This window comes from Pelophylax lessonae, assembly GCF_965119305.1.
Source record: "Pelophylax lessonae genome assembly, chromosome: 7".
In the NCBI taxonomy this organism is placed as follows: Eukaryota; Metazoa; Chordata; class Amphibia; order Anura; family Ranidae; genus Pelophylax; species Pelophylax lessonae.
This window is the reverse complement of record NC_138774.1, coordinates 54,897,388-54,916,292: the sequence shown is the minus strand read 5'-3', so window position 1 is coordinate 54,916,292 and position 18,905 is coordinate 54,897,388. Positions and strand designations below refer to the sequence as shown.

General features: G+C 44.1%; 1 protein-coding gene across 1 annotated transcript in view; it reads right to left on the bottom strand.

Moving 5' to 3' along the window:
* The window catches only part of SHKBP1 (SH3KBP1 binding protein 1), a 41,036-nt gene extending 31,533 nt beyond the window's left edge, over window positions 1-9,503 (bottom strand). The window contains exons 1-2 of the mRNA XM_082262866.1: window positions 9,383-9,503; window positions 2,936-2,989 (exon numbers count right to left, since the gene is read on the bottom strand). Coding sequence (XP_082118992.1) covers window positions 2,936-2,989; window positions 9,383-9,441 — 113 coding nt within the window. The 5' untranslated portion in view covers window positions 9,442-9,503. The remainder of the gene's footprint in view (window positions 1-2,935; window positions 2,990-9,382) is intronic.
* Between the last annotated feature and the right edge of the window lie 9,402 nt (window positions 9,504-18,905).

Genomic DNA, 18,905 nt, shown 5'->3' with positions numbered 1-18,905 from the left:
TCAAAGGGAAATCACGTCTAAAGGGTTGCAGACCCTGCAACTTTCCTCATTAGAGCCCTGCAGGTGCAGCAGCGGATTGATAATTATAAATCCACTCCCATACAGATTCACTTAGCACAGACAAACAAACACGAGGGGGTGCACAGTGGTTCTAGGATCTGTGACACCCTGGTCACTCACTTTTTTGGGGAGCACTTACCACCCTCTGGTGGTTTTGAGCACATCATAGAAGACTTTGATCTTAATTTGTATGTTCACTCAGTCACAAAGACTTGGATGTTTCTACTATTGACACAACCTTTTCTATTTTTGAATTAATATACGTTGGACTATTTGTGGATTATTTTTATCACTGTGATTTGAATAATGGAAATATTTTTTCACTGCACATTCATGTGAATTACGCACTTTTATGAGGGTTTATGTGATTTTATTGAGAAAACAGTGCAATTTTATGTGATCTGCATACTAGTGATAAGTATTTATTTCATTTTAGTTGCACCACACACTTTTATAAGGATTATATGATCTACATATTTTTATTAAAGGACTTTATTTTGCACAATTCTTTGCACTATGCACTTATATGAGGACTAACGTAGCTCTATTGATAAAATAGTGCATTCTTTCAATCATTCACCAGTTACTTTATTTTGGGATAGTACTTATATGCATTATAATTTATTTTTGGTGAGGTAAACTAGGGGTACATCTTTTTGAATACATTATTATATTTAGTCAATCTATGAAGGATACTATTAACCCTTACACCATTCATTTAAATTAGATACTTATCTGTATTTGGGAGGATTTTTAATTTGCGCAGCACTGTTTTATATATTTTGGATATTTACACTTTTTATGAGGAGTGAAGTGTTTGCTGCATTTTAAAAATCTGTGATTAGAAGGTAGCTCGCAGGAATTTTTTATCCTTTCAATACCTTTTTCATGATGTGCAATCCTCTATCAAAAGATACAAACGCAGTGTCACCCCGTTTTTATTGAATGCTGCCAAATGTTTGATTCCGAGACACTGGAAGACACCGAAACACAGGCCACTTGCCCCACTTTGGCAGAGTGGAAACAAGAGGTGAATGGAGTCATAGGTGCGGAACGGAGGGTGATGACTCTCAGGGGTCAGCAATCACCCGTTCATGGACATATGGACAGGCTGGATGTTCCACTCTGATGAGCTTCTGGACAACTGAAATGGTTGTGCATGGACAGCGTGCTAGATTTAGCGGACGAGGTCGATACCTCTTCTCATCCCATTCTCCCATCCCATCCTCCCCCCAGCTAGCTGCCTCCCTTTTGGCTGTGTCTCTCACAGACCCCCTACTCCCCTCTTTCTTTCTCCCTGTCTACCTGCTTCTTAGGGAGCGGTTGTCCCCCCCCCCTTTCTTGATCTCTTGACTATCCCTTTGTTACTCACCCTATATGTATACTACTAACATGGCAGCTTTTTTTCTATACTTCACCACGTCAGCTGTCACGAAGTTACCGGGCCACCGTGGGGGTTCTTCCCTGTGGGAAAGACCCGGACAGTTGGGCAGGAGTTTTATGAGGTTTTTCCTCCGTTTGGCCAATGAGCACACTCTACATCTCAAGCTACACTGCCCTCTATCTCTGTGGTCACTGACTGTTTTATGATCTGCCAATGCAATGTACTGATTTACATGTTATTCCTTGTTATTGGTTATATTTCTCTGTACTTTATCTTTGAAAAATAAAGATTATTAAAAAAAATAAAAAATCCTCACAGTAACAGCTTAGGTGCAGGCTCAATGTGCAAGCCATATAGAACAAAAAGTACGTCTAGACAGCCGCACTCCAAAGCAAATATTCAGCTATGATTAAGCACTGTTAGTAGTGTGAAACGCGTCAGCTGTTTTGTACCTCCGTATGCTGTGCTTTTTCATCCTCTTTTCAATAAATATTTGCATTGGAGAGTGGCTGTCCAGACATACTTTTTGTTCTATAAAAAAATATCTAATACAGCCTTTAAAATAGCCATACATGGCTTGAATTTAGGCAGATTCCTGTTAAATCAGCCAATATTCAAGCCATGGGTGGCCCTGTCAGCACAACTCTGCTTGAAAAACGTCAAATAAAAAATCAACAGAGTTAAGTGGAAAATTATTTGACGAATCAGATTTAGCCCCGGTTCGCATTAGTGCGATCGCGGAGTTTGCATGAAATTCGGAGCGCACTGCTGCTAAATTACATGCGATCTCTGTGCGGTGCAAATTTCTCCCATACACTTTGTATGGCTGAATTCGGACCGCATTCACACTAAACTTGCACATGACCCTTTTTTTTATCCGCAGCAGAATCGGATCACATAGTGGTTCACACTAGTGCGACCTGATTCTGTGCGAACTTGAAGATGCGATTGCAACTGGGGGTGTCGTTAACTTTTAATTGACACCCCCTGCATATATGGAAAAAAATGGTGTGCAAACCAAAAAGAACTGCGCAAAGTGGGTGATATTTGACAATATAGCACTAAAAAGTGCAAAATCTCTTAAATAAATAAACAACTGATGAATATGTGATTGTGGGAATTTCTTCCTCACTGCGAGCAGCAATAAAAAACATGATATATGTGAACAAAATGTGTGAATAATGCGCTCAACAACGCTCCCCCTGCGTATAGCATATGACAGTGTGAACTGCTAGGGGTGCGGATGCGATGCGGGATCACGGTGCATATTCGCAGAGTTCCCGCATCGCACCAATGTGAACCGGGATTTAGTCACTGTACAATATTCAGACTGCCACGTTTTGCAGCTACAGTGCAGCAGTAGAGATTCTGCCATGCATGCGGCTTAGTGTGGATGGGGGAATCAACTAATTTTTTTTTTTTTTTATTCAGAAAAATCTAAAAGTGAATGGCCACCCTAAATGACTCCTACATATAGAATAGAATACTCACCTGGAAAAGAATGTGTCAGAAGCCCAGGTAAGGGTCTGTCTTGAAGTGCTAAACCTGTGAACAAAACAAAGAAAAGCTTTTATCTTGTTCAAGACAGACATTAGCAGCATGCCACGGATCAATATATTTTCTGATGGTATCTGGTCTAGCTGGTTATAAATTGGAAAATAAAACCATGCTTACTACTACTTCCTATTCCAGCCAGGTCTGTCACTACAGCCATTCCCCTCTAGTACCTGCCTGCCAGCTGTGCAATAGTAGGCTAATACAGGATATAGGAAAGTGTCTGCGATTCCCAAGCCACCCCACCAACATGGTACTGAATCCCGAGTGAGGAGCAGGAAATCCCCCCTGGCTTCCGGTAAATAGACCCACAGCAAAGCTTGTAGCCGAGTCTTTTCTTCCTCCTATCCCTGGAATGGAATGACAGTGGCTGGTCACCACTGACCCTCAATGCACCAGAAATAGACAGGGACTGCAGGAATAGCACCTTCCATTCACATGTGTTTTGCTCTGTCACTTCATCCTGACCGGGTTTTGAAAAACATTTAAACCAGTTGTCACAGCCAAAGATTCTGAACTCCCTGATGCTGCACCCCAGTTCAGAACAGGCCTTGCAAACTGTGAAAGGCAGCAGCATTTCAGTGATCCTCCATGACCACCTCAGAATTCACAATCCCAAACCGAAGCTGCCACAGTCTAGGGCTACATTAAAGTCATATTAAAAGGCATTTTTTTTTGCTTTGTTTTTAATTAACAAACATGTTATACTTACCTGCTCTGTGCAGCAGCCCAGATCCTCCTCCTCTCAGGTCCCCCACTGGCACTCCTGGCCTCTCCCTCTTCTCAAGTGCCCCCAGAGCAAGCAGCTTGCAATAAGGGGCACCCAAGCAGGCGCACTCCAAAGCCGCTGTGTTCATTCAGACACAGACCCCTGGCTTGGCCCCACCCCCTCTCTCTCCTCATTGGCTCAATAAAGGTGACTGACAGCCAATGGCTCCCGCTGCTGTCTCAGCCAATGAGGGAGAATCGGATAGAGAGGGGGCTCAGGTAAGTATTATGGGGGGCTGGAGCACACAGAAGGTTTTTCATCTTCATGCATAAAATGCATGAAGGTAAAAAAAAAAAAAAAAACAAAACCTTCAGCCTTTAGAATCACTTTAATCGCTTGCCGACCGCCGCAAGCACATATACTGCGGCGGTCAGCCCCGTGCAGGCAAAGTGACATATGGGTACGTCACTCGCCTGTGAGCCAATAGGGGCAAGCGTGCGCCGCCGGAGGCCTGCTTCTGCCCCCGCTCGTTCACAGACACCTCCGCGCGAGTTAAGGGGCGGACCCGATGTCCGCCGGTCACTCGCAATCGTCAGTTACAAAGGGAGAAAGGCAGCCGGCTAATGTAAACCAAGCCGCCTGTCATTCTCCCCTGTGTAACAGCAGAGATCATACAGTCCTGCTATGTACGATCGTAGATCTCTGCTGTTACATGAAAAGCCACATCCCTGCACAGTAAGAAGCACACCCCTAGAGACACACTTACCCACTGCATCTCTAATAAAGTTAACCCCTTCCATGCCAGTGTCATTTTTACAGTAACAGTGCATATGTATAGCACTGATTACTGTAGTAATGTCCCTGGTACCCCCAAAAGTGTCAAAAATGTCAGTCAGGGGTCCGATCTGTCCGCCGCAATGTCGCAGTCCCGCAAAAAAAAAAAAAAATTGCAGATTGCCACCATTACTCGTTAAAAAAAAAAAAACAACAAAAATGACAAAAATCTTTTCCTTAGTTAGTAAACGCAATAACTTTTGCGCAAACCAATCAAAATACGCTTATTGCGATTTTTTTTACCAAACATAGGTAGCAGAAAACAAATTGGCCAAAAATGTTAAAAAAATTTTGATTTTTACATTTTTTTGAGGAATTTCATATTAAAAAAAATGGGAAAAATATTGTTATTTCTGCAAAATTTTCGCACTTTTTTTGTTTATAGGGCTTGATAAAAAAAAAAAAAAAAAAAAAAAAAAAAAAAAAAAAAAAAAAAAAATCGCACAGATGATCAAATACCACCAAAAGAAAGCTCTGTTTGTGGGAAAAAAGGACATCAAATTAGTTTAGGTACATCTTCGCAAGACCGTGCAATTGTCCGTTAAAGTCACCGTGCCGAATCGCAAAATAGGGCCTGGTCAGGAAGGGGGTAAAATCCTCCGGCGCAAAAAAAAAAAAAAAAAAATGTAAAAATCTAAATTTTTTAACATTTTCGGCCAATTTGTTTTATGCTACATATGTTTGGTAAAAAAAAAAAAAAAAACGCAAAAAGCGTATTTTGATTGGTTTGCGCAAAAGTTATCGCGTTTACTAACAAAAGGGAAAGATTTTTGTCATTTTTTTTTTTTTTTTTAACGAGTAATGGCGGCGATCTGCGATTTTTTTTGCGGTACTGCGACATTGCGGCGGACAGATCGGACCCTTGACTGACATTTTTGACACTTTTGGGGTTACCAGTGACATTACTGCAGTAATCAGTGCTATAAATATGCACTGTTACTGTAAAAATGACACTGGCAGGGAAGGGGTTAACTGTATTGGAGAGGGAGGGGTTAAGTGTGTCCTAGGGGGCGTGCTGCTAACTGTGATTGGGCATGGCTACTAGTGTAAGAACAGAGATCAACGGTCCTACATAGTAGAACCGTCTGATCTCCATTCTTACACAGGGGAGAATGACAGGCGGCTTTGTTTACATCAGCCGCCTGCCTTTCTTCCGGTGTCACAGACGATCACGAGTGCCCGGCGGACATCGGGTCCGCCGGGCACACGCGCGGGGGGGTAGTCCGTGACCGCGCGGGAGCGCGCGCTCCCTAGAAGCCTCACATGGTAGCGACGTAGACCTACGTCGCTCTGCCTGTGAGGGGCTGACCGCCGCAGTAAATAGTCGTGCGGCGGTCGGCAAGTGGTTAAAGAATATGTTACCCCAACAGTTCATACTCCTGTTATGTGCCTGCTGTACTTGTACAAAAAGGTATCCTGTTCTCTTTGTATTGCCTCCTTTGTGTGAAATCCCTGGTGCTGCCAGTCCCTCTGCTTTCCTATTAAGAACTGACCACACTAGGCATGAGAGCACACTGTGGTCAGCTTTCTAGCTATGCTGGGAACTCAGCCTGCTCTCCTCCAATGATCAGATTTGTTCCGACCCCCACCCATTTACTGGGAAGATCAGTATGCTGCTGTTCCTCCTCCCCCAGCTCTCTGAGCATCTCATGGAGCTGAGAACAGAGATTATGTGACTACTTACAAAAAATAAAAAAAAAAATAAATTAAAAATAAGAAAAAAAGAAAGAAAAAAAAAAAAAAAAAAAAAAAGGTATTTACAACGTTTTTATATCTGTAGATTAGCATTAACCGAGAAACATAAATTTGGTTACTTACAACTCCCAAAAGGTGTGACACCAAGTCCCAAGTTTATACATGGTACTTGTAATCACACCTTTGGGTGTTGTAAATAACCAACTTTATGTTTCTCGGGTTCATGCTAAAATACAGAACATGGGTTTGTGTTTATTTGCTTTGATTTTTGACATGAAGATTCTCTCTGTGTCCCCAAGGAAGAACTTGAGTCTCAAAACTAGTTGGACTTCACTCGTTATATAATCGACACTGTGTATAGTCCTCGTTGGTTTACAATAGGGGGGTTTGTGTAATGTGGATGTACATTCTGAGAATCCGGGCGCTGTTAAGCGATTACCACCAATCATTTGCAATGGAATGTTTCAGGCCTGCGTTTTTAATCTCTATTAAATCAAGTTTTGTCAAATGTTTTTATATACATTTGGAGTTTTGTGCCCTTTAAACTCCCTGCCACCCATTACACCTTTAATTGAATTTGGAAACGGGCATGGATATGGTCTCCAATTGCACCTCTCCTTTAACCACTAGACCTCCGTAAGATTTACCCCCCCCCCTTCATGACCAGGCCATTTTTTGCAATACAGCACTGCATTATTTAACTGACAATTGCGCGGTTGTGCGACGCTGTACCCAAACAAAATTTATATCATATTTTTCTCACAAATAGAGCTTTCTTTTGGTGGTATTTGATCGCCTCTGCGTTTTTTATTTTTTGCGCTATAAACAAAAAGAGAGCGACAATTTAAAAAAAAAAAAAAAACAATATTTTTTACTTTCTGCTATAAAACATATCCAATAAAAAAAATCATCAATTTAAGTCAATATGTATTCTGCTACATAATTTTGGTATAAAAAAAAAAAAAAAAAAACAATAAGCGTATATTGATTGGTTTGTGCAAAAGATATAAGTTATAGTGTCTACAAACTATGGGATATATACTGGAATGTTTATTTATTTTTTACTAGTAATGGCGGAGATCCACAACTTATAGTGGGACAGATATTGCGACAGACATACTGACACTTTTTGGTGACAAGTGACACTAATACAGTGATCAGTGCTACAAATATGCACTGTCACTGTACTAATGACAGTGGCTGGGAAGGCGTTAACATCAGGGGTGATCAAAGGGTTAAATGTGTGCCTAGCCTGTGTTTTGGTGTACTATGTAAGGGGCTTTTACTAAGGGAAGTCATGGATTTTTTTCCCTGACCCGCTGACAGGACAGGGTGTAAATTCCAGGCAATCAGCGAGTGCCGGTGTTAATCCGTTGGCTGGCACCCACTGATCAACATTTGTTGTGTTTAATCACAGCACGGCCGGGTCGCCAGGGCACCTGACCCTACCCAAAAGTTCCAGATCACGTAGTAAGTATGCGATCCGGCAGAGCCGCCTTATATCCATGTTATACAGTCAGCAAGCAGTTAACCACTTCACGCCCGCCGACAAATGACGGCAGAGCGGTGCGGCTCTCGTTCTGGGACAACGTCATATGACGGCGCCCAGTTTAGCTGCAATCGCGGGCATGTCGTGTTCCTTTGCGAAATAGCAAGACCCTGATCTCAGCAAAGAGCCACGGCAGTGGCTCTTTATCCATGTGATCGGCGTGTCCAATCACAGCCGATCACATGTAAACAAGGAAGTGCCGTTTATGGGCTTTTCCTCTCTCACGCTGGGAAGACTTGTAAATGTAATCAGTTGATTACTGATTACAATGCAGCATCAACAGTGCCCATCAGTGATGCCACTCTGTGCTGCCTTTCAGTGCCTCCTCATTAGCACCACCTCATCAGCGCACTGATTACAATGCAGCACCAACAGTGCCCATCAGTGATGCCACTCTGTGCTGCCCATCAGTGCCTCCTCATTAGCACCACCTCATCAGCACACTGATTACAATGCAGCACCAACAGTGCCCATCAGTGATGCCACTCTGTGCTGCCCATCAGTGCCTCCACATCAGCGCCCATCAGTGCACTGATTACAATGCAACAACAACAGTGCCCATCAGTGATGCCACTCTGTGCTGCCCATCAGTACCTCCTCATCAGTGCTGCCTCATCAGTGCACTGATTACAATGCGGCACCAACAGTGCCCATCAGTGATGCCACTCTGTGCTGCCTTTCAGTGTGTGCCCATCAGTGCCGCCTCATCAGCACACTGATTACAATGCAGCACCAACAGTCCCCATCAGTTATGCCACTCTGTGCTGCCCATCAGCGCCTCCTCATCAGCGCCCATCAGTGCACTGATTACAATGCAACACCAACAGTGCCCATCAGTGATGCCACTCTGTGCTGCCCATCAGTACCTCCTCATCAGTGCTGCCTCATCAGTGCACTGATTACAATGCGGCACCAACAGTGCCCATCAGTGATGCCACTCTGTGCTGCCTTTCAGTGCCGCCATGTATATGGGTACAGTGTTGTATGTGAAATGGTAATTCAAAGAGTGACAGCACTGAAAGATGAAAATTGGCCTGGGCAGGAAGGGGTAAAAGTGCCCAGTAGGCAAGTGGATATAACACCATACACCTACCATGTCCACCAACTGAGGGGGGGGGGGTGATTTCCCTTCACTTCCTGTCCCAAAGCCAAGACAGGAAGTCCCTCCTAAGTGAGAGAATGCCTGGTTGTCACCAGAACTAGTGTCCCCATTGGAAGATTTCCTTTCTATTTCTGTTCTGGTGACACCTCAATGTTTGGATTTTTCTTTTTATAAAGGTATAATCATTACTTTTGGTGACGGCCATTTATCCCCCCATCTTTATTATACTGGCGCATTCGCAGGCGCTGAAGGATTCTGCAAATACAGAAGAGGGCGCAAACGTCACCCAGGTGAGAATGACAGAAGTACTGCAACACAAAAACAAAGAGGATAACTGGTTCCTATGGGCAACACAGACAGTTTATGTTTCAGACACTTTCACCTCCCAGACACACAACACCACCCATCCCCCTCTCCCTCATAACACCTCCAGCAGACCCATAATGACCCTCATTACACAGACAACCCTTCCTCTCATGTATCTCTTATACGAACCTCTTCCCCCCAACATTGAGATGGATCACATCCCCGGTCCGGCCTGCAGACCCCGCCATGCCGCTGCCCCTCACTTCACACAGCCACCATACTTCCGGCAACACCGTACTACCACACACCCGACATCCGTGCCTCTCACTGGCTGTGGTGGCTGTCACTCAAGGATTTACCCCGCCCATTATTCTCCATCCTCTCATTGATTAAGACAGCTGTCACTCAGGACTTTTACCCCGCCCACTCTTTTCTCGCTTGCCTCATTTGTTGCGCTGGCTATCAGTCAAGATTTACCCATTCCTTGATCCCGCCCCTTCACTGGATCACGCAGGGTTTTCCCACGTTTGCTCCAGTTTCCCTTACTTAAAAAGTTACCCCGCCTACACTTTCTCCTGCTTTTCTCGCTTGCTGCAAGAACTGGCACTCCCAATTCCCTCATTGGCTACGATTACGGTCACTCAAATTGTAACTCCGCCTCATCCCTGCTTCCTCATCTCTAATTGGCTATAAAGGCTGTCATGCAGGACTTAACCCTGCCCTTGCCTGTTTTTGCCTCTCTTATTGGTTGGAATGGTTTTTCCCCAAAGCTTTATCCCGCCCACCCCCCCCCCCAGCTTCCGCTTTTATATTACTATGGCTTTATCACCCCACCAATCGCAAGGCTTTATCACCCCACCCATCTAATTCAGCGGAGACCTGGTTGAGCTAGTCAGGAGTCACGTGGTGTAGCCAGGCCTAGGGATGCTGCTACGCCCTGAGGTGACGGTGACATGTATTGTACAGTGAGGGACTTGTTAGTTCAGGTAGCTGAGCTGTATATTGTGTCTGTCATGTCTTATCACCATACTCTTCTCTCCCTCTCATTGATATACACAACGTGTAAGCTTTGTATTACCTCATGGAATGGCCCTTTAAATCCCCCAAAACATTTCTTTCTGAAAGAAGAGACCCTGGAGAATAAAATGGTGGCATTTCCAACATTTTCTGGATTAGGACAATGGTTTATCAAGCGCAAAATATCAGAAAAAAATGCTGAATAAATTATTTCAGTAAAATATAAAAGATGAGGGCGTGCTGAGTAAAAAGATACCCAATATGTCAGGCCTTAAAATCACTTGCACCCATGAAACCGTAACAAACTCTAAATTTATCATACGCGGCAGTTTAACCACGTGACCTCCGGAAAATTTACCCCCTTTCATGACCAGGCCATTTTTTGCGATACGGCACTCCGTTACTTTAACCACTTTACCACCGGAGGATTTTGCTGTCTTACGTCTGGGCCACTTTTTGCGATTCGGCACTGTGCGACTTTAACTGACAATTGCGCGGTCGTGCAACGCTGTACCCAAACACAATTTACGTTCTTTTTTCCCCACAAACAGAGCTTTCTTTTGGTGGTATTTGATCACCTGTGCGATTTTTACTTTTTGCGCTATAAACAAAAAAAGAGCGTTTATTTTGAAAAATTAACAATATTTTTCACATTTTTTTTTTTGAAATTCCCCCCCAAAAAAATGTAAAAATCAAATTTTTTTTAAATTTTTGGCCAATTTGTTTTCTGCTACCTATGTTTAGTAAAAAAAATCGCAATAAGCGTATTTTGATTGGTTTGCGCAAAAGTTATTGCGTTTACTAACTAAGGGAAAGATTTATGTAATTTTTATTGTTTTTTTTTTAACGAGTAATGGTGGCGATCTGCGATTTTTTTTGCGGAACTGCGACATTGCGGCGGACAGATCGGACCCTTTTACTGACATTTTTGACACTTTTGGGGGTACCAGTGACATTACTACAGTAATCAGTGCTATATATATGCACTGTTACTGTAATAATGACACTGGCAGGGAAGGGGTTAATTTTATTGGAGAGGGAGGGGTTAATGTATGCCTGGTGCTTACTGACGTGTGGGGGGGGAGGTGACTGAGTGACACAAGGACAGATCGCATGTTCAGCAATGCTGAACACTGCAATCTGTCACTCCCTGTCACTGAGGAGATCCGCCTGCTCTGTTTACACAAGCGGGCAGATCTCCAAACTATATTCCCCGACGATCGGGGAAGAACGGCGGCGATCGCCGCCGCTCCTCCCCTGGCCCGACTCCCACTGTGAATGAAAACAGCGGGAGCGCGCCTACAGGGGGAGGAGTCCAGCGACGTAGGTCTACGTCGCTGGACGATAACGAGCCACTGTGCCGCAGTAGAGGCACAGTGAACGGTCGGCAAGTGGTTAACGGACAAGTGCGCGGTCATGTGACGCTGTACACAAAATCTATGTCCTTTTCCCCCCACAAATAGCGGTTTCATTTGGGGGTATTTGATCACCTCTGTGGTAAGTTTTTGTGCTAGAAACAAAAAAATACAGAAAATTTGGAAAAAAAAAACAATATTTTTTACTTTCTGATATAAAACATCCAATAAAAAATGTAAAAATCAAATTTCTCCATCAATTTAGGCAAATATTTATTCTGCTACGTATTTCTGGTAAACAAAAAAAAAATAAAATCCCAATAAGTTTATATTAATATTACATATTATTGGTAAAACAAATTCCAAGAAGTGTATATTAACTGGTTTGCGCAAAAGTTATAGCGTCTACAAACTATGGGATAGATTTATTGTATTTTTTTTTTACTAGTAATGGCGGCGATCAGTGATTTTTAGCGGGACTGCGACATTGCGGCGGACAATAGCAAAACCGCTGTGGATGGATGGAAACAAAAAAAATAGCGAATTTTGAAAAAAAAAAATATATTTTTTACTTTCTGATATAAAATATATCCAATAAAAACATGTAAAAAATCAAATTTCTTCAATAATTTAGGCAAATATTTATTCTGTTACAAATTTTTGGTTAAAAAAATCAAATCCCAATAAGTGTATATTGATTGGTTTGTGCAAAAGTTATAGCGTCTATAAACTATGGGATAGATTTATTGTATTTTTATTTTTTTACTAGCAATGGCGGCGATCGGTGATTTTTAGCGGGACTGCGACATTGCATTTCTTCATCCATTTAGGCAAATATTTATTCTGCTACATATTTTTGGTAAAACAAATTCCAAGAAGTGTATATTAATTGGTTTGCGCAAAAGTTATAGCGTCTACAAACTAAGGCCTCTTTCACACGGGCGTTCCGTATGTCCGTATATCAACCCATCCGTTTGCGGATGATATACGGACATAATGTATGTCTATGGGATTGCGGATGACACCGCTGACATCCGATCTTCGTCCTTTCCGATCAGTTCCATTTTTTGGAACGGAACAGAACCCTATTTTTCTTCAGTTTAAAAAAATGGAAAGGACGCAAAATCGGATGTCAGCGGTGTCATCCGCAATCCCCATAGACATACATTATGTCCGTATATCATCTGCAAACGGATGGGATGATATGCGGACATACGGAGCGGATGACTCAAGTGTCATCCGTGTCCGTAAAAAAAAAAAAGTGCCGGAGCGGATCGAAATACGGTCCGCTCCGTGTGAAAGAGCCCTATGGGATAGATTTATTTTATTTTTATTTTTTTTTACTAGTAATGGCGGCGATCAGTGATTTTTAGCGGGATTGCGACATTGCAGCGGACAATAGCCAAACCGCTGTGGATGGATGTAAACAAAAAAATACCTACAATTTTGAAAAAAAAATATACATTTTTTACTTTCAGATATAAAACATCCAATAAAAACATGTAAAAAATCAAATTTCTTCATCCATTTAGGCAAATATTTATTCTGTTACATATTTTTGGTAAAACAAATTCCAAGAAGTGTATATTAACTGGTTTGCGCAAAAGTTATAGCGTCTACAAACTATGGGATAGATTTATTGTATTGTTTTTTTTTTTACTAGTAATGGCGGCGATCAGTAATTTTTAGCGGGATTGCGACATTGCAGCGGACAATAGCCAAACCGCTGTGGATGGATGGATGGAAACAAAAAAATACCAACAATTTTGAAAAGAAAAAAAAATAATTTTTACTTTCTGATATAAAACATATCCAATTAGGCCCCTTTCACATTTGTGCGACTTGTCATGCGATTTGGGACTGCAAAATCGCATGGCAAGTCGTTCCCTATTATTTCCAATGAGCCCCATTCATATCTGTGCGACTTGAGGTCGCACCGACTTCAAAGTAGTCCCTGCACTACTTTTGGCATGATTTTGATGCGTTTTGAGGAAAAGACATTATAAGCCCAGTCAAATTCGCATCCAAAATGGCAGCAAAAAGTCGCATCAAAATCCCAGTAACATCATGTGACTTTGAAGTCGCACAAGTGTGAAAGGGGCCAAAAACATGTAAAAAATCAAATGTCTTCATCCATTTAGGCAAATATTTATTCTGCTACATGTTTTTGGTAAAACAAATTCCAAGAAGTGTATATTAAGTCCCCGTTCACACTAAGGCGACCTGTGAGGCGACCTGGTCGCCTCACAGGTCGCTGTAGGTTCGCCCTCCATAGGGAAGCTGCGGACCCGTTCTAATAGGAGCGACACAAGTCGCTCCGACTTAGAAAAAGGGTCCGGAGCTTCTTTGGGGCGACCTGGAGGCGACCACCATAGACTTCAATGTTATGAAGTCCGTGCCGGCCGCTCCGAGGTCGCGGCGCGCTGCTTGCACCGCGACCTCGGAGGTCGCCCCAGGAAGTAGCGCCGCTTGTATGTGAACGGGGCCTTACTGGTTTGCGCAAAAGTTATAGCGTCTACAAACTATGGGATAGATTTGTTGTATTTTTTTTTTTTTTTACTAGTAATGGCGGCGATCAGCGATTTATAGCGGGACTGCAACATTGCGGCGGACAATAGCCAAACCGCTGTGGATGGAGTGCTGGTGGGAGGAGCCACGTACAGGCTTGACAAAGCGCATGCACGCAAAATGCGTCGTCACAGCAACGCGTCGTGTGAAAGGGAGGTTGCCATGACGATGCATTTCGTGTGCATGCGCTTTGTCAAGGACTTGAGAAAGCGCATGCGCGCAAAATGTGTCATCACGGCAACGCGCCCTCACAGCCAGGCGTCGTCACAGCAACGTGTCGTCACAGCAAGGGGTCGACACGGCAATGCCCCTTTTATGCGTTCCAGGCTGGGTCATGTTTCCAGGTTTGAGACTTCCGCCCTGTGCTTCTTAGTCGCGGTGATGTCATGTGGTGAGCGCCGGTAGGCCCGGCTCGGCTCCCGCCTGTACACGGCTCTTCCTACCAGCACTCCATCCACAGCGGTTTGGCTACATTTCACCCAGTGGACCCAGCAGTCATTACCGATCATCATCGGAATACACCGGTCTGGTACAGTAACAGCTTCTATTGGCTTTATTGACTTCAATTGTAATTTAACTTTTATATTTTCCAATAAATGGTTTCTTATATCCATCGGCTTGTTTTTTAGCATCCTGATAATACCAGCATCCGGACAGCGCTGTTCTCCCCATTTGGTTGCTTGTTGGACAGTTATCTGTACTTATCTTGACTTGGTTTGGGATCTCTCACAGTACATGTGCTGCAGTGCCAGCGCTGGAACTTTTCTTGTATTTTTACAATGTATTTGAATGCTTATGTAGCACTACTCACATGGGAGCTGCTGGTTGCGGATTCCCCTGGGTTACCCATAGCAACAACTTGACAATATAGCATTTTCAAAGTGCTTGGCTTAGTCAGGAAACAGTCCAGGGTTTTTTTTTGTGGTTTTATTTGAGAACTAGGATAGGAGAAGGGATCAGTGGGATACTCCAACTGGATAAACTATGCACAATTGCTGGGACTGCTGAATATAACTGAATGCAGCAAGGCCGCTGCTTCACCTGGACAATGCAGTGAAGAAGTATTAGATGAGCTGTACTGTACTGTAGATAACTCTTCAGGGCCCTACTTGGCACCCCCTTTGTTCCTATTCTTCAGGGTTCTCTACACGGCACCCCCTTTACTGTAACACTCTCTGTGTGGGCTGACCCATTGATCCTCTGACTTCATTAGAGTGGTCCCCCTTCCTGGGCAGACCCTTTGACAAGTCCCCTGGTACTCATGGACACTGTTTTTCCCGGAAGACACTGCCAGCAGCTCCACTGTAAGCTATACTGGATCCTCTGCAACTCAGCTCCACACCTGGTTCACTAGGCCTATGACCACCTTCCTCATACAACAGGAGGAGAGACAAGCCATCTGCCTCCTTCTGGAACTCTGCTTCCCGCCAAAGACGCCCTGTCACATATCTCCTCAGCCTTTATGAGCAATTCCAGGATGCATTGCAAGAGTGCCCTCCCACTGGGACTCCCACAAAAGCTAATGTGTCACTGGCTGGGTTTCCTCCACTGTCCAACAAGCTCCCTTATTGGATACAGTGGGGACACTCCCTCAGACCCAGTGAATTACACCTGGAAACATGTGACAGGCAACCTAATAGATCAGACTCCTCTGATAAGCAGAAGGAGCATAAGATGCTTTTACCTAGCACCTACCTAGGAGGGTACTACACTTACATAGTGTATACAAACATCCAATATATACTGCAGTCATGCATTCATCATGTGGGACCTACCTAGGTTATGCGGTCGGTAAGCTTTTTTAAAAACCCCCACATGTCATCAGTTCAGAGGTAACCATGAATAATGCGATAAAAAAAGTGTGACCTTGTAATCCTATTGAACTCTTCACACTGATCCATTGCGGGTGCACTGAATTTAGTAAAATCCTGCTTTCTAAATTTTTGGTGTGGTAAAAAAAAATGCCCCTTCCTATTGAACTGCATAGAAAACGCGGCAAAAACACATCAAAAATGCACCCGCGGTTGCATTTTTTATGTGTTCATTGAGTCACATGCAGTGACGGCCCATTCATTGGGGGCGCAGGGGTGCCGCCCCCCCATCCATGCGTCTGGCCCCCTAATCTACATGCAGGACGCCAGACGCATGTAATTAGAGCCAGAGGCTCTAACAGGCTTCAAAAAAGGGTGGGCTCTGCGCCCCGAGCCCACCCAATTGTGTGACAATAGCGAATGAATATTCGCTATTGTCACACGAATCCTCCTCCTGGTCAATCAGGAAGCGGGTCCTGAGACCCGTTTCCCGATTGGCTGAAAGGAGAAGCCATGCCATTGGTCGAGGAGGAGGAGGGAAGAGATGTAGGAGACTGAGGAGAAGCTGCCGCCGCCACCTGCCTACCCTTTACATGTTCACGGTGAGTGAGCCGTCGACCGGGGGAGGGGGGGGGTATGGTGTAGTCCATCTGCCGCCCCCCTGGCCCATGGAGCACCAGCCACCACTGGTCACAAGTACCTACGCTGCCTGCAGAAAATATGCATGTGCCGTGTGAATGAAGCTATGAGAGAACTTCTTCTTACCTTCTGGAGGCTTCAGTCATACACAGCTTAAAATTCAGCAGATTCTCGATAAATCAGCAAAACTTTTAGATCAGTCGGCACCACACAGCTCGACAAAAGTCAATTTAAATATTAACTGAGCCAGGTGGAAAATTGTTAGCTGAACAGTGATGGTGTCCTCTCAGCTGGATACCCTGTTCAGGTATTCAGGCAGCCGTAGAGGTTGTGGCTGTCAGAATACAATAGCTGACAGTGGAGATTCCTTCCTCCACACTGCTCAGCGTAGATGGTGTAATCTACTGATTTTCTCTCGTTCAGCCTGCGGTAGCTTTGCTTTTTTGAGCGATCATTCATTTTTATTGAACAGATGTTTTCTGCATCTATACAGATGTTCTGTGCATACAGGTCATATGTTGGATACAATCCATCACGGGGCAGAGAGAAAAAACTGCAGAATGCCATGTGTTTTTTTTTTTTTTTTTTTCTGAATCATGTTGACATTTGGATATTTTTTTAGGATCTTCCTTCTTTTAGGTGGTGAGCTGTCTGTGTTCTGCCATTTTTAAAATGGTTTGCATTGAAAGCTTTTTTATGTATGTCACCGGCACAAAACAAATAGTTACATAGTTAGTCAGGTTGAAAAAAGACACGTCCATCTGGTTCAACCAAAAAAAAAAAAAAAAGCAGTATTGAAAACCCAACCATACAATCCCATATACACAATCCTATACCCGCAGCTGATCCAGAGGAAGGCGAAAAAACTCAGCAAATCATGATCCAATTTGGTACAGCAAGGGAAAAAAATTCCTTCCTGTTCTCCCGAGAGGCAATCAGATATTCCCTGGATCAACTTTACCTAAAAAAAAAAAATATATATTAGTACCCATTTACTGTATATTAAAGCGGATTTCCACCCTAAAATTAAACTTACCTCCATCTTCTTGCTCCGGGTCACCTGAAAACAAATGGATAATCGCAATTTTTATTTTTTTTTACTTACCTGGTTTAGAAGATAATATACTTACCTTACTTCATCTTCCTCCCCTGGGCGGCCACGGCGATTCGTCACTTCCTGGCTTTGCAATGATTCCTGGGAGCTGAACGTCATCGCTCCCAGGAATCAATGCGCCTGCACCGGCCCCAACGTCAGTTCCGGTGTAGGCGCCGTCATACCTTGCTAAACAGCTTCTGGGCATGCCCAGAAGCTGTGCAGGGATGACGCTGCCGCACCTGAAGTGACGGCGGGGCCGGTGCAGTGCATCGTGGGACCGAAGAAGACAGAAGAGGACACAGAAGAGGATCGCGCTGGCTTCAAGCTGTCCACACCTGAGATGGCAGCGCTGGACAATACATTATCAAGGTAAGTATTTCTTCTTGCGGGTAAGTGCAACCCGGGACAGATCAGAGGCTATCCATTGTGGAATGCACTAGCCCTGACTGTCCCGGGAGTATTTTTATTAAAAAAAAATGTCCCAGGGTGGAACTCCGCTTTAAGTACACCCAGGAAAGAATCCAGACCTTTTTTAAAGCAATCTAGTGAGCTGGCCAGAACCACCTCTGGAGGGAGTCTATTCCACATTTTCACAGCTCTTACGGTGAAGAAACCTTTCCGTATTTGGAGACAAAATCTGTTTTCCTCTAGATGTAAAGAGTGTCCCCTTGTCCTCTGTGTTGACCTTAAAGTGAACAACTCAACACCAAGTTCACTGTATGGACCCCTTATGTATTTGTTATACATATACATGTTGATCATATCCCCCTTAATCTCCTCTTCTCAAGAGAAAATTCAGTTCCTCTAATCTTTTCTCATAGCTGAGCTCCTCCATGCCTCTTATCAGTTTGGTTGCCCTCTCTGCACTTTCTTCAGTTCTCCGATATCCTTTTTAACCACTTGCCGACCGCCGCACGACTATCTACGTCGGCGGACAGCCCCTCACAGGCAAAGTGACGTAGGGCTACGTCACTAGCTTGTGAGGGTCTAGGGAGCGAGCGCGCGCCGCCAGAGGCGCGCTCCCGCTCCCGCGTGGTCACGGACCCCCCCGCGCGTGTGACCGGCGGACCCGATGTCCGCCGGCCACTCTGCGATCGGCGGGGGAGAGGGAGAAAGTCAGGCAGCTTGTGTAAACAAGCTGCCTGTCATTCTCCCCTTTGTATGAGAGCTGATCATATGGATCTACTATATAGATCCGTTGATCACTCTGCATACAGCTGAAGCCA